General features: G+C 40.4%; 2 protein-coding genes across 3 annotated transcripts in view; one reads left to right on the top strand and one right to left on the bottom strand.

Annotated features, from left to right (window-relative positions):
• Window positions 1–1,000: 1,000 nt before the first annotated feature.
• hsbp1b (heat shock factor binding protein 1b) lies at window positions 1,001–4,821 on the bottom strand. Its single transcript, XM_020639123.3, has 4 exons — window positions 4,629–4,821; window positions 3,231–3,297; window positions 2,908–3,034; window positions 1,001–1,541 (listed from the first exon to the last, which is right to left on the bottom strand). Exons 1-3 carry the CDS (start codon window positions 4,671–4,673, stop codon window positions 2,913–2,915), a joined length of 234 nt encoding a protein of 77 aa, XP_020494779.1. The 5' UTR covers window positions 4,674–4,821; the 3' UTR covers window positions 1,001–1,541; window positions 2,908–2,912.
• Window positions 4,822–4,856: 35 nt separating this feature from the next.
• si:dkey-246g23.2 (solute carrier family 66 member 2) overlaps window positions 4,857–22,794 on the top strand; it is a 61,314-nt gene continuing 43,376 nt past the window's right edge. Inside the window, exons 1-3 of one of the 2 annotated variants that reach the window (XM_065956525.1) lie at window positions 4,857–5,017; window positions 9,004–9,268; window positions 9,794–9,927. In XM_065956525.1, the coding sequence (XP_065812597.1) occupies window positions 9,063–9,268; window positions 9,794–9,927 (340 nt within the window). In that variant the 5' untranslated portion in view covers window positions 4,857–5,017; window positions 9,004–9,062. Of the gene's footprint in view, window positions 5,018–5,062; window positions 5,222–9,003; window positions 9,269–9,793; window positions 9,928–22,794 lie in introns of those variants that run through there. The other variant, XM_020639149.3, reaches the window with a different exon arrangement.

Below are 22,794 nucleotides of genomic sequence, written 5' to 3'. Positions count from 1 at the left end.
GGGACCCAAAAGTGGGTCGTGAATGTGTGCATGGAAGAAGAATGCTGTGAAAAAGTCAATGGAGTGTTTTTTTGTTTTTTTTACCAAGCTTGTTTCATTGAGTTTCTTTGTACTATCACGCTTTGTACCATCTGAGGTCCAATGAACTATTTTTCTTTAAATAAATCTGAATGATTGAAAAATATCATAAATTTGTGTCACACTTTTTCATGGAGTAGTTGGTGGGTCCTGAGGCTCGACCAGTTGAGAACCACAAGTTTAAAGGTCCTGACACGCCAAGGAAATCGTCGGCTGTCAGTCCTAGTTGGACTGTCAGTGAGCTCTCATCACCCTCGTTTTTGCTGTGTCCAGCTCCGTCGGCCCCCTCTGCCTTTTTTTGGCCGGTTCAACATGTTGAATCTGCATCGGTCAGAGAGATCTCTCTGATTGGCTGTTTGGAGGTTTCATTTCTCTCCAGCTCTCGTCACAGGTTCAGGAAAACCCCTTGAGCATGCTTTCACCCATTAGTGCGGTTTCTCCTTATTTGTCTCCTCCGCCTCTTCTTTTCTTATTCCACTAGAAGACAAAGGGCTGACAACGCCAGCACCATTTTCAACTTTTTATCAGACATTATTCTCCATTAGTAAGCTACCTTTAATATGAGTGGTGAGCGACAGCGGTGTGAAAATGGTCTTCTTGTATCATAACAATGGACTACCGCCGCCTGCTGGCATGGAGAGGTATTTCCTCAAGTGGTGATTGGCCGTTGGCTGTAGTCGACTAGTTCTTTGCCGTCTGCTTGGCGTGTCAGGGCATTAAGGGTCTCTTAAAAACAATACTTGTACACATGAATGAAAATTCACAACATCTGATAACTGAAGAGAGATTCAGTCTCACAGTTTAGTGTAATTGAAAACAATCAAACATGCAACACTGAACCGTTGAAGATGAAGTGCATCATTAAATACAACTCTGCTTAGGAAAACAAAATCCAGAAAAACACTGAGCACCTCAGAGTGAATTAGATTTTTAAAAATTCACTAAGCACCTGGCCAGATATTTATTATGCAATATACATGACAACCAGCTTCGTATTAAATAACTTTAATAGAAGAAAATCAGATTTGGAATGCATCCCATTGTCGGTAGTAGCAGAGCTGTTTGTGAAAAACTGCAACGTCAGATGTTTGCTGTCCCCGTTCCCCCAGTCTGATGAGATGTACTTTTCAGCACAGACTAAGGCAAAACTGTCCCATCAGCCATCATCTCCTGGGATTTAATTACTTATGATCGATGATGGCAGCCAAATAACCTGCAGGTCAACGAAAAATCCACAAACTGCATTCCTGCACACGAGCAATTTTAGTTCAGAAGGGCATGTCACACTACTCTAACAAACATGGTTAAACTTTTCAAGTCATTACTGTAACCGTTTATCACAATATTCAATATATAAAAAAGCATCTCACACTACTACACACCAAATCAATAGAATTCAGTTTCACAAAAGAAAAGTCTGCTGCTCCTGAAAGTGGGACCGACTTCACATCGGGGTGAGGGACCTGCAAGGGAAGAAAAAAAACAAACGGGCATTTTTTAGTTCACCGATTGCAAGACAGAAGGGTAATATCTCCACACATGTTTACATCTGCAAAGAAACATCAATATATTCAATACATGCTTTAAACAATTCAATATCCATTACTTTATGCATTGACATTTTCAAAGCTTCAAAAAAAATGTCAGATCTTCAGTCATTTTTTTAAACCAAAAACTGCAATAGAGAGTCTAGTCTAACTAGATAGTGTGCATGACTTTTGGCTTTTTTTGTGCCTTTAATGGAGAGATAGGACGGTGGATGGAATCAGTAAACAGGGAGAGAGAGTAGGGAATGACATGCAGGAAAAGAGCCACAGGTGGGATTTGAACCTGGGCTGCCAGCTTGGAGGACTACAGCCTCCATCTGGAGCGCATGCACTACACCACCAGGATTTAACCTGCAGTTCTTTGATAATCAAAATCAATTATCCAACACCCTGTGCCCAGGAACTCTTTTTTTTGTTTGTTTTTTTGATGCCCTGGTATCAAAACAGGTCCCTGAAATCTTCTGATTATAAGGTTCACATCGTAGTTAAGTATTCTGGTATTGAAAACCATGAACAAGCCGATTTTAAATGAGTTCTTCTGACATCATATGAAACTCACTGTGTATATTGTTTATAGATATTTTAAGTGTAGTCGTCTTTTACACATTTAATTGCGGAATCATAAAATTTATGAGATACATAACCATTTCGATTGGCTCCAACAGATCAGCTGCTTTCAGGTTAATTATTGTGTGACAATTCACAACACCAACAGTTTATGAACAAGAAGGGAGAGTTATGTGAGTCAACACTTGCAAAATGTTAGCAACAGAATCAGATGCCCTTTTGTGACTGCTATTTCCCCCAAAAAGTGCCATAACTAAGCTTAACCGTCAGCACGTCTTGGTAAAGTCATATTGATTGCGACGGCTGTTTCGGTGTAGCCGTCTGTGAATTCAGTCAGACATACATGCGTGCATAGTGTGCTGCACTTCCCTGTTGGTTCAGCTGATCCCGTCTCATCTCTGTAACGCCTCTGTTACTTCCTCTGAAGAAGGTACAGAGGGGGGGGGGGTCACTTCATCCCCCCTTTACTCCTCCTCAACATTCAGATTGAAGGTGAAACCTCAGAGGGGCGTAAATATTGCAGCTTGAAACAGCAGACTGAACAGGGCTTGTATGAGTTTCAAACAGGGAATGTACAAGATACCAGAACATCTCTGACGAGGTGTAAACGTTTTTAAAGTGATAGAAGATATTAGTAATTTATCTTCTGGTAACTGTAAGTTCAGAGTCAAGCTGTGTGGGGATCCTCATGTTGGCGCTGCCTATCCCTCCTTACCTTCATTATGAGCCTTGTCCCTCTTTAGCCTTCTCTGGCGGTGCCTCGATCTCTTCCACACCAGCCTGTGTCATCAGGTCAGCGATGTTCTTCTCCAAGTCATCAATTCGCGTGCTCATCTCATCGAGTAAAAAAAAACTGTTAAGGTGATAATCATCATAAGAATGGACTCAATGTATTGCATGTTAACATGTCTGTGTTTGGAATGAGCAAAAAGCTGGAGGACGGGAAAGAGATGAAAATACAAGGAATCAAACATTAAGACTCAAATTCAATAAAGTTAATGACGTTATAGCAGGAATTCAAATCATGAGTTAGGATATTCCTCCCGATGATCTGGTCTGACATGGTCTGGAACTTGTCCTGCATCTGCTGCAGCAGCGTCTGGACCTGTGGAGTAATCGACACAAACACTGTAAGTACAAACATGAAGACTAAAAATAAAAGGATCTACAGATCAAAGTGGGATCATTAAAGAGGATGTACGTAACACCAGTTTGCATAACTATTCACTGCAAACAATACCTCTGCTACTGAAAAACATCAGCACTCCCACTCTACTGAACTCACACTCACCGCGCCTCTGGTATTCGAGGGATTTAACAAAAGTATCTAGTTACCTTGACAACGCTGTAAAAGCTCAGGAACCATGGGAGATGGTTCTTTGACATAACATGGCAAAGATCAACAAACACACATTGACTTAATACTAAACCATATTAGTTTATGAAACATCTGTCGCAAAATACAGCTCTGACATGATTTTAAAAGTGGAATAAGCTTCCCCCACATATATACATACTCAAATAATCCCAAACCTAAATGGATACTCAGGTTTTAATATTCCTTGAATGCTAAAGACTTATTTTAAATAGTACACTAATCTCAAAGGGCAGTTTAATGAAACAGGGGTTACTTAAATTAATAAAACCTATGACATCACTTCCTGTCATGAGGTAAGCAAGTGGAACCTGAAACACATGAATGACATAAAACATCTTACAGTCTTTCATAATCACACTGAGAACTATGACTCTATACCTATTGTGTGATTATCTGTCAGGGTTTACTTTGTTCTTCTGATTAGTGCATGATGTTTTGGCTATATTGTCACTATTACACTCATGTTAATAAAGTTTTTTTTTATACAAAATTACAGTACTTTTTTTTACATAAAAAAGCATGGTGGGCATTTAATGTGAATTAAAAAAAAGGTCAAGGTAAAAATGAAAACTTCTTGTAGAGAAAGTGAAAACTCCTCTAAAGGACAGAAACAGAGAGGGGGTGTTTTAATGTAGGTTACTCATCTCCATGGCAACTCTGTTTCTATCGTTTTCCACAATGAAGTTCCGTGAGTAAAACTTCTCTTATTTAATACGATTTTCTGGCTTTTAAAAAAAACATCTGCTATACAGTAATAATAAGAAACGAGGTTTCATTGCAGTATAACTTGTGTGCATGTGATGCTGTGATATCATGAAGTCTGTTATCAAGATCATTACATAACGTGAAGAATCAAAACAAAAGATGCTATGGCTCTATGTACCTTTTCGAACAGAATCTGCACAGAAACTAATTTTAATTCAACCCATATTAAAGTCCCAACTGCGACTGAAATGTTGGATTGTAGCTCGTATTTGCTTTCTAGCCTAGCTAACGTTAGCTTAGGCTAGCTAGGCTACTGTAGCTAACGCTAGCTGGTCATCACGACCACGACTCACCACATTGGTAAGGTCCTGCACCGACTTGGGATCCGTGTCCGCCATGTTTGGGTGTGACTGACTATCGTTGCCTCGCCAAAAACTTAAATTAAGAATGCTTGCTATCGGAAGATTTTGGCTGTCAGGTTTGTTGCTGTTCGATATAGATAGCAGTCCCTTGCGCCACCCACTGCACGGTCAGCTGTTCCACATCACGGAGAATCTCGCGAGAGTTGGGCCAATGTGCGGCGGAGAAGTGTAGAAAGTTTAGTTTTGAATGAGGGGGAATTATTCTACAGTGTTTACAATTTTTACAAACACTCTATGAAGAAGAAGTTGTGAAGTTAATTTAATTAACACTGTAGCCCATTTAGTGCTGCAACAACCTGCATATTTAATGCTGGAATCTGGTAAGTATGATTGATACTCATACTACACACCGGTATTTATCTGTGCGCGGGCGTGTTTGCTCGTGCACGTTTCTCCTCTCCTCTTGTGCAGGAGTTGGTATTAGAAAGTTAGAGCTGCTAGGGAACCCAGTTTGTTTATGACGCTGAGACTTTGTTGTTTTGGGGGCTTTCTGGAGTGTGGTTTGAAAGACACGCAGTAAAGCGGTAAGTAAAGTTGGAAGTTGTGCATGAGTTACCTGAGAGTTGTTTAATGTTAAACATCTGATGCGGGCTTATATACTCCGTACAAGGAGAGACACACAGACAAGCTGCTGGGCAATGCATGTGTGATGTGAGCTATTAAATAACTGTTCATAACCAGTATAACAATTTTATGAGGCGACGTGTTTGTGGATATAAAAAAGTAAAGCTCAGAGTGGGGAATTGCACATTACACACGTTGAAGTTGCTTTCTGTAGTCTAACATTCATTTATAATCATGTAACCAGATGGTTAAATAGCTGTTGCATTCTGTTGCTTTACTTTCCTGATTGCTCCAAACTGATGTCTGTATGTTTAGACATGTTAGTGACCCAACCCCACGGAGCTATGCTTTGCTTACATAACACAGAGTTCTCTTACTTGAGGTGGCCCCACGCATTTACAGGCTACTTACCATAGAGTGAGAGGTTTCTCCCACCAACAACAGGCTAAAGGAAATGACCAAAAGACGCCCATGATTGTTCAACCCCATTGTAATGTTTAACTGTAGGAAACCAGTAAAAAAGACATTTGTGGATTGCATCAAAGAGCTTCTCTGTTTCTCAGTTTTGCTTTCATTGCACATGGTTAATGCCTTACAAAGGTGACGGGGAGCTCTTTACTGACGTTTAGAGAATTAAAGAAATGGATTTTGCTCCATGGAAAACCATCCGCTTTACACTTTTCTTCAGAGCAGCAGACTCTTGGATTGGACATTATGTTATAACTTGCAGAAATGTAGTGTTAAGTAACAGATATCATAAGAGCAATCAGATCCCTTTAAACTTCAAGATGACCCTGCGCCCCAAGTACAGTTTATCTGCCAATCAATCCTGAGTGAGATTTTTCTTCAAGTCACCACCATGGAAACCAGTCAGTGAGGTTTTTTATTTTGCCTTCCTTGTTATTGTGTTGAGCCGGGGTTGTCTGACTCTAAGATCTGACTGACTAGTCAGCTGACACTAACTGCAAACTATGTCGGGGAAACAGGCATAGGCTGTCTGTTTTAAACTTGACAAAGGAGTTCATATTGTTATTACATAGCCACAAGAAAAAAACAGACACACAAAAATCATAGCATGTCCATACCCACACCTATTGCACAGTAGGTTGAGTGTAGCAACAAACGGGCAGTGGAATTACACAATTTCCATTTCCAGGAGTTGTTTATCTGTATAATTAAAGCACATTGCCTGGAAAGTAATGAATCCCTCTGTTTGTTCTGTAAGGTGCTCCAGAGAAAGAGGGAATTACTGAACAATGTGTTTTAATCTCCTCAACAATGGCTGCTAATACTTGGTGCTAACACCTCAATTTGACGGATTAGAGTTCTAAAGTTTGACTAGTTGTAAAACAGGATAAAAAGTTTTGTGGTGATACGCTGAATTGTGAGAACACTCAGTTAGGAATATCCCCTTTAGGCTGCACAATCAAAATGCATCATTACTGCAATATGAGAATTCCCCATTAACACATTGCAAAATTCTGATTTATTGCAATAGTAAATTATTGTCAACAAGCAATGCTTTCACACTTAGCACTGGTACATTTTACTATCAGGTGGATGCCTGGTTATTGTGGCCATGCTCTCAGACCATTATTCAGTCAGATGGAGCTTAAACTCTCCATCAAATACCTTCAGCCTCAAACTATTAACAAACTGGTGCCAATTTAGTGTTTAGAGGGACAGAGGGACGTGTTGCCAACAGGTATTGTGTAAAACATGAAGTAGTAGATAGTCAACAAATACTGTTGTCCATATCTAACATGCACTTATATTTTTTGTTGATGCATTCATTGTCACATTGAACAATGTAATCATGCAACACCTAGCCTCACTGTTTTGTATTTGAAGGAAAGTTGTTCAAACATACTTCCATTAAGACTTCTTGTACTCACTCTAAAGCTACTGACACGTCTCAGCCTGGACACCTCAGCAGTGCCCCTGATACCTACATGTCACCTCTGCCTTCTCTGGTTATTTCACCTTTGAGTGTTTTCACTCCCTCTTGTGTTTCACACTCTTATTCCCCATTTCTCACCTATAGTTCTGGTCCAGCCATTTGGCAGCCAATGCATTTAACACACATCTGTAGCGTTGCAATGTCAGGCATGTCCTGCACAGCACAATTAAATCAATCAATCAATCTTTTAAATCAAGTATTTTAAATTATTTTATTTTATATACTTTATTAATCTGGAGAGAAAATAAATCTTTTCACTCTGTCATTGTGAGACATGTTACACAAACACATATATTCACCAAAGCATAAACAGGATCTTTAGATGTTCAATAATGGAGAAGATGTCAAGCGTGAGGAGGCTGCATAAGGCCTGGCAACCTCAGCATTTGGGGGTTGGTGCCTTACTCAAAGGCACCTCAGCAGTACTCAGGAAGTGAACTGGAACCTCTCCAGCAACCAGTTTCAAAGTCCTTACAGACTGAGCTACTGCCGCCCAGATGGAATAAACTCATCATGTCAGATGAATGCAAAAGCGCTCTGCAAAAAGCAGCAACACAAAGGAGATACGACAACACAAATATAGACACAGCAACTCAACAGTGACGACAAAACAAATGCAGACACCAGAACAAATGCATGATGCCTCAACACAAGTGCAAAAAACCCAAACAGCATGAATTCATAGTCCATAGCATGAAGGCAATGTTATTATGTTTACAGAGGTGTTGTGACTTTTTCTATCTCATTTCAGGGGAGTTATGAGGCTTTGTATGCTCTGAGGTGGTCAGATTTGAACATATTAACTAAAATAATGATTACACTTTTATTACTAAATAGTTTTATTCAAGGGTCTTTGAAAATAAATTGTAAAAAAAATACTTCTTTATTGACACAAACATTTCTTACCACATAATCAACCATACTTTTTTCCTTTGTATCATTTACACCTCAGCCTTTCCCTAGAGTCAAAATTCTTCATCAGAAAAAAGTTGTTTTCTGAGTTTTCATGTAAAAACAAGTGAAAACTTTCTACCCGTTAGGCCTTGGCCATTGTATGTCATTAATTTGAGGTAAAGGTCAAAGGTCAAGATACAGAACTATTGTTCATTTTCCTAATATAACGACAAACAATTAAAACATTAAAAAGTATTGCTGTTCTCCCAGCCCATAGCAGTGTAACCAAAAAATAACAAATATATAAAGATGTACAAAAAAAACTATTTTGAAGGTGTACAAACTGGTGATAAAAGTGAGGAGCATACTGTATAAAGGGGAAAAGTATGTAGATGCCTGTTTGCCTTGATTAATAGCATCTTTCTTTCCTCATTATATTGTTGTCCTTGAGAAATCTAACTTGTATTTCAAAATAGTTTGATGTATTGACCTGTCGAAACCTGGTATTGTACCTTGTTGTGAATGTTCTTGAGTGCATCTTATTTTGTTTGTCTGTATAACTGTGTAGTTTTTGTTAAATTGAAAGTGTAATATTGAAAATCTCAATAAACACACTTGTTTAAAAAAGTGAGGAGTATTTAGCAGCTGCAATGTGATAAAGGTGCTCTGTGTGATAGATGATCATATGATTGCAGAGATTCAGTGTGACTGGAGCAGCTATAATCATCTAAACAAGAAAAAACAGAACGAGTCATTGTGTAACCTAGTAATAATGAATCTATCACCAGTAAGTTTCACTGCTGGTAGGCTCCTGTTCTTTTAACTTGGAGCAGTCTTTAGCTATACCTCTGCAGAACTCTCATTATTTTGACTGTGACCTGTCATCAGACTGCCCCTCAGGTGAAACCTCCAAACCCTCCGGACACCTCTGAGCGTCTCTGGGTGTGATGGAAGCAGAGGTGCTTCTGCAGGATGACGTGGAGGGCTCGGGGACAATGCTGTCCTGGCTGGCATCCTGCCTCATGGTGTTTGGAGGGGCGCTGCCCTACGTGCCACAGTACCAGGAGATCCAGAGGAGCAACAACAGCGACGGCTTCTCTACCAGAGTGTGCCTGGTGCTGCTCATTGCAAACATCCTGCGTATCTTCTTCTGGTAAGGGAGGGAGAAACCCCCCCCCCCCCCCCCCCCGTGATATGACTGTCCCTCTGTTTACAATCTCACTTCCTTTATTTTTCCCTTTGGAAGGCCCAGAGTATTTACAAGGTCATCCTTCCGATCTGTCGTGGTGTCAGAAATAAATGGGAAAGGGAGAAAGGATCACAAAAAAATGATTTATTATGGCATCTATAAGGCCATATGCCGTCAACTTTGAGGCCTCCTCATAAATTGTTTTATAAATCATGGAGCATGGGTCATTTATCCAGAAGGGAATTCAATCAAAAAGATATAAATACAATATTATAGAAGATTGTGTTATTTAAAAAGGGCTTCTGTGCGGCTCCCAGCCTTGATGACTTTGAAATCCATAGAATTTAATATTGGACTCTGCTGTGTGTTATCTATGCTACCAGCTGTCTGATCTGCATTCTAGGTGTATTTCTATAAGCTCTCTCTGAAATATTAAAGTCTGAATTCAAACTCTGGAACATGATTCTTTTTTTTTTTTTGTCCTTGCAGGATAGGGAAGCAGTTTGAGCTCACCCTGCTGCTCCAGAGTGTGGTGATGATCCTCACCATGTTTGCCATGCTCCACCTCTGCTGCATGGTCCAAAACACCAACCGAGTGAGCACCAAGCAGCACCGACTCTCAGGTAACAGGCTCTGTGTCACGATCGTCCTCAACAGACAAAGAAATGCAACCAGCCGTGCAGTCAACACAGACACAACACAACATCATGTTTACACAGAGAATAGTCTTCCAGCACTTCTCTGTGTCAGCAGTTTAGATGCCAAATACTTCAACTTCTACTTCTTGCCAAAAGAGGGGGCTATTGTAAAAGCTTATATGGCAAGCTGCTGCTTTCAAAATTCATCATCTCTGTAAGCCATTGAAAGATGCTCACACTAATGGTTAAAATGTGTAACAAATGAAAGTGAATGTGTAACTGTTCCAAATGCTGTTTTAGTTTTTGTCATGACTCACATGTGGTCAGTCTATTTCTGTCCATGTATTTGAGGTGTGTGTGTGTGTGTGTGTGTGTGTGTGTGTGTGTGTGTGTGTGTGTGTGTGTTGAAGTATCTTTGTGTGTGTGTGTGTGTGTGTGTGTGTGTGTGTGTGTGTGTGTGTGTGTGTGTTGAAGTATCTTTGTGTGTGTGTGTGTGTGTGTGTGTGTGTGTGTGTGTGTGTGTGTGTGTGTGTGCAGAGATTATATTCAGGGTCACTCTTTGACGGGTGCTCTCTTTTATGGGCAATTGTCTTGTTTTTAAAGACGCTGCAGTTGATTGGTTTTTGAAAAAGTGCTGACAGAAATTCAGTCTTAGTACTGTTTTTAATAAAGACCGTTCTATGCAGTGAAATTGAATGATGGGGTCTTTTAACTCCCTGATGTTGAGCTGTGTGCATTAATAAATATATCTGTTGGATTTTACGTTGATTGATTTGTAAGGACGGAAAATGTGTCAAAAATCCCATATCGGTGGGGACCCTAACTCAAATGATATCGATACCTGTTTCGATACCACAGCAACAAAAATACAAGTCCAAGGCAAGAAAATCTCCTGCATCCTGTCTGAATTGCACAATCAGCAATGTGTCGCTAAAACTCCAAAAGGATTACCATCAGTATTTGTCGACCTGTGAATTTGAATGAACCACCGCTGCTCTCTCTCTCTCTCTCTTTCGCTGCCCGGAGCTTTCCTTCAAAAATACGTGTGAGGATCTGTAGTTTAAAGCTTCTGTACTTTTGTATACTTTGGTCATCAAGATAATGGAGATGAAATAGTTTGAAGTATGAAAGGATTGGACATTTGACAGCCGTGGTCTGTTTGATTTTTTGAAGTGTTTTGATTGAAAACAAGAGACTGAATTTGTGTGTACATGAGAGCACAAACCTTTCATATTATAGCATCTGTGCTCCTTTTGTCTCCGCACAGCGCTGCTGTATTACTCATCATGAACACCATTTTTTATTTAAGCCCACGCTTAAACTTTTCATACCCAATGTGTTCATTTATGGAGAGCTGTGTTGGATCGCTTGTTTTCTCTGAGGGTAGATGATTTCTTGTACTTGCTCAGTGTTCATACACATTTTTTTAAAATCCTCTGGACGAGTCTGCCTGCGAGCCACGTACTTTAAATGTTTAGTGGAGGGTTTGAAACAGAGAGATTATTGATTAGAAGTGACGCAGGCAGGGATGAAATATTTCACACATGAGTGTGTCCATTTTGAGCGAGCTTACTAAAACACTCTGTTACATAAAGCCCCCCTCTCTAGAGGGCGAGCCTGAGGTCCGGTTTCACAGAGCCAGGGTCCAATGGGGGATGGTGGGTCAGGATATGAATAGAACAGCCTTTCGTCCTAACCGTCCGCTCCTCCCTCCGTCCGCTCCATGCTAAGTCTTCCCAGTAGATCAGGGTTATTTCTATGCAGAGTGGTTTCTTCCTCCCAAAATACACATTGGCATCATTTCTTACGATATCTGAAGATCTTTCATGCTGAGCTCTAATCTCTGTCATGTCTCCCAAAACTTTCCCATTCAGTGCTCTTTATGTCTCTTCTTTCACCTCCCTCCTTTTTTCCCACCTTCCTCCACTTTTCTTCTTCTGTCCTTTCTCTCCTCTTCCTGTCCGTCTGGTGCCGCTTAATCTGCTCCCGCCTCTTCTACTCTTTTTTCACTCCCTCTAACTTCTTATTTCAGAAGAGACATCTGAGACTGAGGACCATGTGTGCCACACTAGGGTCATCTATGATTTTGCCAACACCTGTTCCCCGCTCCCTGCTAGCTGACCTCATTTCCTGGTTGCTCAAGTCACACACAAAAACCTCACAGGGAAAAATCCCTCAACCTGGTGAAAGGGAGATTTCTAGATGAGGTTCTGATGTTCTCTCTGTACATACGTGTGTTTTCTCTCTAGTTTCCTCCGCAAAGATATCGTTGTGAGCACATTGTGGTGATGGTGCTGTAACTATGAAATGAAACAGAATCTATGTTTGTTTTTTTACAGCCCATTCCAATGACATTCAGCCAGTAATAACCAGAATAGGTTAAACTCCATGAATTTGGGGAGGGCAGTAGCTCAGTCTGTAGGGCCTTGTGTTGGGAACCAGAGGGTCGCTGGTACCAAAGTATGGAAGTACATCTGTATGCCAGTTGACTTCCTGAGTAATACAGAGGTGCCCTTGAGTAAGGCAAAAAAAAAAAAAACAGTTCTGGTGCGCTCCCTGTGTAGCAGTGTGTAGCAGCAATCTAAAATCTCTTATAATTCATATCCACAGGTCCACAGGTCCACAGCATGTGTGTAACTCAGACCTATGTGTGTGAGAAACATGTCTCTCAATAACAGAGTGTAAACTCAGGGACTAATAAAGTAAAAAAATGTGGTTGTTGTTTAGTTAAGAAAGGTCCAAAGTGAAAATATGTTAAGATAGGCCATACAGTCCATATAGCGTTTTTCCAGGTAGAAAAGCGCTGGCTGTGCGCTCGGAAGTGCTCGCATTAAGCGTTTGTGCGCTGAGACAAGTTTCTATGACAACAGTCTGTTGACAACGGACGCTGTATGACCGACACTGCTCCTTACTTTTTACTGCAGGCAATGTTTTACATTTTAGACCATTATTTCCCGATCAGACACAGAGCGAGGAGGATGTAGGTACAAGACACGACCTGTAGGCGGCAAAACTACAGAGAATATCACACATTTGAAAAAGAGCGGCGGTGATGTCAACAGCACCTTTCTGAAAAAGTTGAATGATTTTCAACTTGAGTGCTCAGAGCGGGTGCGGAGCGCTGTGGTTTTTCTCTAGGTGACCTCTTACTGCTGAGAACGCTCTCTACTCATTGAACACTTTTGAACAAAGATGCTGGGCCTCTGAAAAAAACGCTAGGTGGACACATGAGTTATGGTCTCTAATGAATACATTGAACTGAATAATATACCACGTGTGGAGCCTGCATGCTTCCTCAGCAGAGTCTTTGTTATGGTCCCTTCGCGGAGCTGACTCAGAGTTCTGACTTTGCAGTGACTTCCAGTGGTCGCCTCAGGGTGCCACATCAACAGTCCTGGCCTTATGATGGAGGGAATTGGAGGCTGATTGAGGGGCAGAGCGGGGAGAATAAATATTCAAAGGCAAATGTGACCTGAGGCTAAGAGTCGTGCTGCGTACAATGGATGTAACTTTGAACAAATGGAAGTAGAAAGTGCATGGACAAGGGAAACAGAGGGAGTAAAGTTCTTATTGAATTACTCTCATATTCTATAAATTATTTACTCGTGGGAACATTTATGGATTTTCTGATTTGAGCACCTTCTTTCTTTTTATATTGAATAAAGAGTGGAACAATGTCCTCCTCTTCTGGTCGGATTGAGTAAAGCACCATGAGACTTCATCTCATTAGATCAGAGCAGAAAATATTTTTTTAATCTGTGTAACCTGTGCAGACATTTCATACTCCTTTACATTTTTTCCACATTTGGCCGGCCGATCCTCTCCACTCTCGCCTACAACACTGTTTTGTGTGAGTCAGCCAGCAAGGTGCCACAACTTGTATTTAACATCCTGTTTGTGGCAGCCAGAGAGAGCTTAGCCGACCAGAACAGAAGAAGAGATGGGACTCCTGATAGCTGGCACTGACCTCGCGGTCATCCTTAAAACCATTAGCGCTCAAGTGCTGAAAGCAATTTCAATTTGTTCTAGATAACCTCCCCAGGAGAGGTTAGACGCAGCAGACATGAACTGTGATAGGAACTGTTGTGTGCTCCGTCAGTGGCTAATTCTTTGTTTATAATGCTGCAAAATTTTACTTTCATTGCACTTTTCTCTACACAGGCAGGAACAAGTGAAAACCTGTTCTGTTTTCCTCATAAATGAACATGATAGCTGCTTTATGCAGCTGCAGTCCTCTGCTGCTCTGAGGAGAGGTAACTGAAATGAAACCTTGAGGGTGTTTTACACTCTAAAATTTAAAGAGAACCATTGAAGTACACTGTTAAATATATGACTAAATAAAACACACATAACTAATGATGGGGTCAGTGCTTTTCACTTGTTGACATGAAGTCGAATATATGACTTAACGTTGAACTTTTTCACTTCCCAGTCCTGATGCTGCTTTTTGTCTTTAGTAATCTCCAGTCCACATTCAACCTCTGAACCCTATTTGTGAGTTGTGACCCTGCATGGGCCCATTCATTCAAAAGTGTCTCCACATGATTTTTCAGTAATCCTTGCAGACTTCAGTTCCCTGCAAATCAACACACGTATCACACATTCCCGACACTCCTAACCCTGTGTCCTAACAGCACGCTAACAAGCGTTAGATATGGCATCACATCGTGCATGATCGCACGCTGACTGTCCACACTGCACGATAAATATTTCATTCTATCCTCGTGAATTTCAGTTCAGTATGACATCTAGAGCTTTTGTACTGACGGTGGCTTATTGAATGTGTGGTGCTTTGTATTGACGATCTGTTGACTCAAATCACAACTCTCAGAGACTCGTCAATGTACACTCGCCGTGAGCAGGAAAACGTTTTTCTCTGTTGTTTTTGACACAAGTCAAAGAACGACATTTCATTCACTGATGTGGATTTTATTAAGGCACCACTATCTCCGCTTTCTAAAACAAGCTAGCAATCTCTGTGGAGAGGGAAAAGCAAGCGCGAGTTCCTTGTAGAGGCCCCTCTTTCCTTGTTCCTCGCCTGCCTGTATGGTCTGCCTATGCTAGCAGCAGAGAGGGAAATAGAAAATAGGCGTCGGGCTAAAAACAGCGCCCGTTTCATAGTTAGGAGAGGCTGTCAAAATTTTCTGAAATGTTCAGGGTGAGCTGCTTGTGTCAACACAAAAGATTGGATTTTCACCCCCACTTAACGCAGAGTTTTTCTTACCAGCCCCGTAGTGAAATTTCCCTGTGAAGGCGGGGTAGCTGATGTGTGAACACAGCTGGAACATTCAATAAAATTCACAGCGAGCGAGTGGACGGGGTGTTGACGTTTATATCACACAACCAGTGGGCGCCCGGTGCGACCTTTGTGCCCTCAATAAAGCAGCTTCACAGTCTTTTCTGCTCACTGTGTTCACTTCCACTTGTCCGTATATGCTATGAATTTGTCCAATCACTCGTAGAAAATTATTTAAGGGCCATAGTGTTGGACTCTGTCGCATTGTCCGCCATCTTGGATTTCTGCAGCGTTTTTTCAATGCCATGTCTTGCCCCCCCCTGAAGAAAAAAAACGTCATACTGTGAGGGACATGTGTGAATGAGATTGCCCTGTGTGTGTCTGGAATTGTACATCTGTCCTACTTTGATTTATGCGAGCTGCAGGGTTGTGATGTGACCTAACATGTTGTCACGGTAAAGTGATTACTAAATAGTGAAGTGCTGAGTTTGATGACTCTGCCACTCACCTTTATCTGCTCCACTCTGGCAGTGACTGTGGAGGGGCAAATCAAGTGTAAAAAAAAAACACCAACACACTCTCAGATACACACTGACTCAAAGACACACACTACCTAATTTGCATATTGTACAGCATGCAGAAAAGTGTTTTGCTTACTTTGAACGTCGAGAGTGTTTAATTAAACCCCAGATAACAGCAACGTTTAATTAGCAAGTTAAATGAAGTCAGGTATGTGAGAGGTGATGTATTAGAAGTCAAACTAAATGGATTACTCGGGCAGAATGCTTAAAAAATGGAAATAAATAAAAAAAATACCTCGGAGGGAGTATTTGTGGAGATAACTTTTTTTTTTTTACATTTCTATGAAGCTTAATGACAAACTACATTGAAAAAAAAAAACCTCTTAACCAAAGACCAATGATTGTAATTAACTTTTGGATCATTAAGGTTGTGTTGTTGAAGTCATTGTTTTGCCTGCCGGGTCTCTTTAAGTGTATTTTCCAGGAGCTTTGCACATATAAAAACAAGAAGACTGTGAAGGGACTACCTTTGGTCTGATGGCTAAGGCACCCATGGGTCTCTTGTTGTATCATGTCCTAAAATCATCACATAACTGTAAAAGTACATCTCAGGTCTTCAGAGTGAATATACCTGTGAATTAGTTTTTATTAATAATGTGATTCATCAACGATAAGGGAAGTCTTGATTGCTGTTTCAGTTGCAGGGTCGATTGAAATGAGTACATAGAAGGCGACTGGCAAGAAGCTTTGAATTGTATCAAAATGTATGTTTTCTTGCAATAGACTGAGGGAAACTCAATATAAAATTCTTCATAGATTACACATAACACCTTCCATCCGGAATAAGATGGACCCAGGCCATTCACCACAATGTCTCAAATGTCTCAAAGAGAGAGAGGGGACTACTTTTTTGGCAGTGTAAATACATATCACGGTTCTGGTCCTGTATAGCAAAAGTGCTTAGTGGCATTTTCAAAACGGAAGTAAACGAGGATCCCGGCCTCTTCCTACTTAGCCTGCCATCTAAGTATGTGTCACTCCCCTCTCGTTAATTTAAATTGCTGGATAAACTGTTACTTTTGGAAAGAAAAGATGTACTGTTGAGGTGGATAAAGGACAACCCTCCCACTGTTACTATGTGGTACAAAGAGATCTTTTCTGTACCTCCACACGAGAAGATTAGTGCAGTGCTGAAGGGCAATGGACAGTTATTCCTGATCACTTGGAAACCACTCATGGATGACTCCCCGCGGAGAGTCTTGATTTGTTGTCGAAAGGATTCTCTTACCTGAATTGGAAGTCCTCTGGACTGAATACGGGCACTGGACATTCCCAGTCAGGCTGAGGCTAGACTTAAATTTAATGGACTCTGGCAAAACCTTGAAACAAGCATGATGAGGAAATGGGGTATTTTATGTCTTTTTTTTATTTGCCTTATCTGGTTTTACTTTTATTGTCTGCTTTGTTTTTTTTGTTTTTTGTAGTGGTTGGTTTTAGTCCTTTTGGTTGTGTCATTGTTCATGTCTTCTAACTGTGATACTGTTTGAACATTTCAAGAAAATTCTTATTGGAAAAAAAGAAAAGAAATGTAGATTAATACACCTGTTTGGTTCAGATGTATAAATCTGTCAACATTTTCCTCAGGCGTCTGGGTTGGACTTTTTGACCACATCGGTTAGGCACTCTATAAATCACTGCTCCCAAATATTTTTGCTGAAATGTCCAACTTTCCCCACACACATCAGTGAAGGCTTTTTAATAGTTTATCAGTTCTGACTAAAGGAAAGCTTACATAAAATGTTTCATCAAGTGGATTGTGAAATTTAAAACACTCACACAACCACATGGGTTAAACCTCTTTTCATGGCTTAGTTGGTACTTCTCTCTCCACTCACCTGAGAGGAAAACTCTCACCCACCCATTTTAAACCTAAGCAGAGACTGATCAGTCAAACTAAAACCAGGTACAGACTACAGGAGATTAGTATTACCCCATCGACCCGTACCAATGATTGGAGAAAGTAATCTCATGAGACAACGGTAGTAACCAGTGCTCGGCTCGGATCAATTTGTGATGTTTGTACTGATACTCTCAAACCTCCCGATCAGACTCATCACTCATTTGTTTTTTAAATTAAAACACTGATGATATGAATGTTCGATTCTTGAGAGATTAGGTACTGTCTAAACAGGACCACAACAGCCAATTGTTTGACACTGTTTCTAAGCAACCTGTAAAATCTCGCCTTCAATTCTTGCTGACCAGGTTCCCACAACCTTTTCTCATTCACACTGAGGCTGTAGTCCTCGAGCGGCCCGAGTTTGACTCTGACCTTTGGTGCTTTGCCTCCAGAATAAATCTTTAAATGAGTCCAAGCCCAGATGGCAAAGAAGATTTTAAGCTATAGATAAATACAAAATAAAGACATTTGCTTTAAAGAATCGGACAAACTCTAATGCATATTGCTTTAGTTTTTGAGTGTTGAAAGAATCTCAATCCTTTAGCCTAAATCATCTGTGTTAAAAAGAAGAAGATAAAATCAAGTCCCCTTCCCGGATTGGCGTGTGAGGGGCCGAGGAAAGGTCACATCAAACTGAAAAGGAACCTGCTTTCTCCTCTGATGTAAAATGTAACATAAAGAATACCTCTCAGCCTCTCTCTGAGGGTCTGCCCCGCTACCCTGTACGGATGTGGGTTAGTAATTCATGAACTTGCCTTTGACCCTGGCCGTGTCAGTCAGCACTGTGTGTCACCTCATTAGACCAAGACCAGAGAGACGGCCTGACGACCAGACATCATCTATCACTCTCCATCACAGCCATTTAACCTGACAGGTGTGTGTGTGTGTGTGTGTGTGTGTGTGTGTGTGTGTGTGTGTGTGTGTGTGTGTGTGTGTGTGTGTGTGTGTGTGTGTGTGTGTGTGTGTGTGTGTGTGTGTGTGTGTGTGTGTGTGTGTGTGTGCGTTCGTCCCTGACTAGTCAATATACTCATCAGTATCAGGCTGTCCAGATGCCTGCTGAGTGAACATGAAATCATTACCTTTCAATTGGCTGCTAAGTCGATGGAAGAGCATCCTCATCATGTGGAGAGCATGTTTAAATGACACTATTAACACATTTTCTTATATTTTTTTACATCTTCAAGTATCACTAAATTGTGTGTAAGAATAAACCCCTCCACAGGAAACAAGCTCTTTTAACCTTGAAGAAACAGTTTGGATCAAAAACAACATTTAATCTTTAATGAAGCTTTATGTCTGAACGACTCACAGTGTACCCACTGTGGCCTTCTCAGGTGATGGAGGAGATTATAGCTTCCTGTCCTGGCTGTAGAGATTGAATGTGAAATTATATAATGTTTGTCCAAAGCTTGCTGTTTTTACACTACCTAACCAGTGGTAAAGTATAAATCAGCTGCTTGGTTCTCTTTACTCTGACTGGTCTCACTCGTGTGGTGTTGAGGAGCCTGTTCCAGCTCCACTGTGGCTGGTGGCTGCTTCAATTATTAAAACCACAAACCAAGACACACATTAAATACACATTCCCAAAGTGCATTGCCACCATGGAGGAAAAGTGCATTTCATTGTGGTTTCTATTTCTGGGCTGAGGTAGTGGTTTGTTGATCCTGAAAGGAGTGAAATTGTTTTACTCCTTGAAATTCCTGTTTCTTTATTTATGTCCTAACATTGTTTCCTCATGATCTCATTGCTTTTGAAGCCATTTCCCTCCTCTCTCTTTCTTACTTTCTTTTTCAACTTCTCACCTTCTCTTGAACTATGAATGTTTGCCCCCCCCGTTAGAAACCAACATCTATTAGTTTTTTTAAGTTTAGGTTGTAGCTTATCTTTCAGACCAGCTGTTGAAACTGGAGGGAATTAGAACACAAAAACCAAGCCGCAACCTCCTGAGTTGAAAAATGAAGCCAATGCAGATGTGCAGAGAATGGCAGTACCTTGAGTGTCCACTTGGGGCTGGCTGTAAAGGACCCAAAAAAATCACATGAAAACCCCATTCAAAAAAGCCTGTTTTTACAGCACAACTGTTTACAGCCGGGTTAAAAAAATGAATTTGGTCTCAATAGCTCGTAGTTCCTTTATTGGCACACACTCTAATGGAATATTTTTGTAAAAACTCATCTGATTAGGTTTTATGAAGGCTAAAAGTTATTCATAGTAAGAGGCATGGCTGGTCAAACTGATTGGTGACGCATCATGGCTGTTTATTAGGATGCTTAAGGCCCTGTATCCACCTGGTGGTTTTTTTTTCATGAGCTCCAGGATCATTTTAAATTGTTTCAAATGAGAAAAGAGCGTTTTGCATTAGCAGGTGGCCTTTCAGGGAAAAAGCACAGCGTCCATTATCTTTTTCTGAGCAACCCTCCTTTTATGTGCGGCCAATCCGAGCACTTCAAGTTGAATATCTTTCAACTTTTCAGAAAGGCATTGTTGGCGTCAACGGCACTCTTTTCCGATTTTATGATATTCCCTGTATTTTTGTTGCCTACAGATCGTGTCTTTTACCCACTGCTAGGGTAAAAATGATCTCAAATGAAAAACCCGCAGTAAAAAACAACAGAGCAGTGTTTATTATATGGGAACTGTTTTTAACAGACTGTTGTCATAGAGACAGGCCGAAAGTGCAGCGCTTTTCTTCTCAGCGTACAAACGCTTCAAGCTAGCTCCCCCGAGCGCACAGCCAGCACTTTTCTACCAAGAGAATATACTAGCTTGACACAGGGCCTAAGGCCTTTAAATACTTGGACTGAAAGTTAGCTTGAGACAGCATTTTTAATACGGCGGCTGCCCTCGGTTTGCTTTAAATGTCTGCTGCAGAAACCAAAGGGGCGACCTCACTGAGACAACATCCACTTTTATTAAAGTCTATGACTAAAACCAGTGATAGGAGTTCAATAGGCCGAGCTTTGTAAAACAAAAACTAGTATAAAACTAATGAATGAGGTCTGTTTTATGAGATGCTTACCAATCTGAAATTGTTGTAGCCTTAAATGCAATTAGTCGTTGACTCCACAAAGTCAAAGATTCATAGTGCGTTTTTTCCCTGCTCATTATTCCCTCAAAGTGAAATGACATCGACCTTTCCTCCTTTGCACGTGTACGCCTTTGTTGTTTGCTGTCTTGTGCTCTTATTATCCCCGATCAGAGGGGCTGTGAAAGTGTCAAACTTTAAAAGACCTCCAGCTCCCTCATTAAGAGAAAACTTTTTCTGTCTCCTGCACACAAAAAAACACAAAATATTGCCTTGACCTTCGAGGCATCACTCAGTTAATGACTTACTGTTGTTAAAGAGATGCTGCTACATCTCAAATTCACCAGAAATAAGAAACACGTCCTGTCAGGGAAACGTTTGAAACTCCAAACGCTACAGAAATGGTTGGATGGTCACAGCTGTGTGTGTAGCAGCGGATGTAGCAGGAAGCTTGCTTCGTTGCTGTCCTAATTGGAGAGGTGTTGCTGTGCCCTGGGCTCTGAACATCCATGAGACTGCAGATTTGCACAGACTTCTCTGACTCCTCTCCAACATGTCACACTGTGCTTTCCAAAAGAGAGCATCAGTGCCTGCAGGACACACACACACAGCATGAACACACGTAAACTGACGAGAACAAAAACACTCAAGTCTCTGAGAATCAAGACAATCAAACACTGACTTCCAGAAGATCAGACTTTCTTTGATGACAGTTTGTCTGTCTGGCAGGCTTTTCTTTGTGACGAGTTTTGTGGCTTTTACAGCTTCTGCAGATCAAACAGTTCATCACACATGCTCATAATAAATAACATGAACAAGAAGCTGCTGTATTCTTAATGGATCCTATTTTATATCTATGTTTAGGCAAATAGAGGCCTAAGTGAAAGTCCTGTCAAACTTTATTTGCAAGGCATGTTGTGAAATATGTCATAATACAGTCACAAATTTGCACTAGAGCCCGACCGATAAATCGTTTAGCCAATAATATCGGCTGATATTAACATATCCAGTGAGTATTATCTTATTTTATCGCAGATATACGCCGATATTATCAGATGTTTTCACCAGGTAAATAGTTTTATTTGAGTATAATCTTATTACACTAGCAGTTATTTTTTCACCAGCAGAGGGCGCTGTATGGATTACAACAAGTATTATCACTCACCATTACAATCTCAGGCAATGATGCACGTACATGCACAGCTACTTTCCAGTTGAGTGACCATCTTGTCTTCATTATACATCTTATCAAAAGTGTTTGATAACTGCAATTAAGGGATCAACACAATAAATGTTTATATTAATCTCTACAGATGGAACATAGATCTAAGAAAGATATCGGACGATATATCACGATCTGATTTTTCTTTCTCCCCAATATCGATTTTGGTCCCTTTCGGCCCCTAACTCTCATATCGGTCGGGCCCTTAGTCCACTGGGCGTGATGTATTTTAATTATTTTTTGTTACGAAAAGGCTGTACTCTGAATTCATCTAAGATCCAACAGCTGGAGACTTTTACTGTTCTTTCTTTGAGCTTCAGAGCAGATTTAATCTTCTTTATAGTGAATGGATCTTTACATCAAAGCTCTTTTATCAAACCACATGTTTTCATTTCATAATTCTTCTAAGTCATTTATCAAGCAGACCAAGAGCACTATTTAATTAAAATTTTTAAAGATTTTGTTAATTATGTTATCTTATTAATTATCTTAATGTTGTATCTCTGTGTTACAGTTAGAGGAAAGGAAAATGTGTTTTAAAGAAGAAGAGACAAATTAATCTCTGATCTTTAATTTGATGTATTAGACATTAAAAAGAGTGGACTTTAAAAACCACAGGGAATGTATAGAAAACATTTTGCCACGTTTGATCATTGCATTAAAGTCACAGATACAAATTAATGTAAAAAATATCAATAACCTTATTTAAGTTTTCAAAGGCTTCTTTATAATCTTAGACTTCACTGTGCAGAGATGATGACAAAACATGTATAAACTTTGGAAAACTGAAGGACGAAGCAAATCAACGTCAATTATTAATATTGATCATGATCAACAACACATTTATTTGTTACCTTTTGCTGACTAAGGTTTTAAGACACACACGCA

This window comes from Labrus bergylta, chromosome 7 (genome assembly GCF_963930695.1).
Source record: "Labrus bergylta chromosome 7, fLabBer1.1, whole genome shotgun sequence".
NCBI classification, from domain to species: Eukaryota; Metazoa; Chordata; class Actinopteri; order Labriformes; family Labridae; genus Labrus; species Labrus bergylta.
This window is presented reverse-complemented; position numbering and strand designations above follow the sequence as displayed.

Excerpts from the sequence above, each read along its gene's own strand:
- hsbp1b (XM_020639123.3), bottom strand. The coding sequence starts at position 4,673 with ATGGCGGACACGGATCCCAAGTCGGTGCAGGACCTTACCAATGTG. Across the intron at positions 3,298-4,628 it reads TGCAGGACCTTACCAATGTG|GTCCAGACGCTGCTGCAGCA; the intron begins GTGAGTCGTGGT and ends ATTACTCCACAG. Across the intron at positions 3,035-3,230 it reads AGACCAGATCATCGGGAGGA|TCGATGAGATGAGCACGCGA; the intron begins ATATCCTAACTC and ends GTTTTTTTTTAC.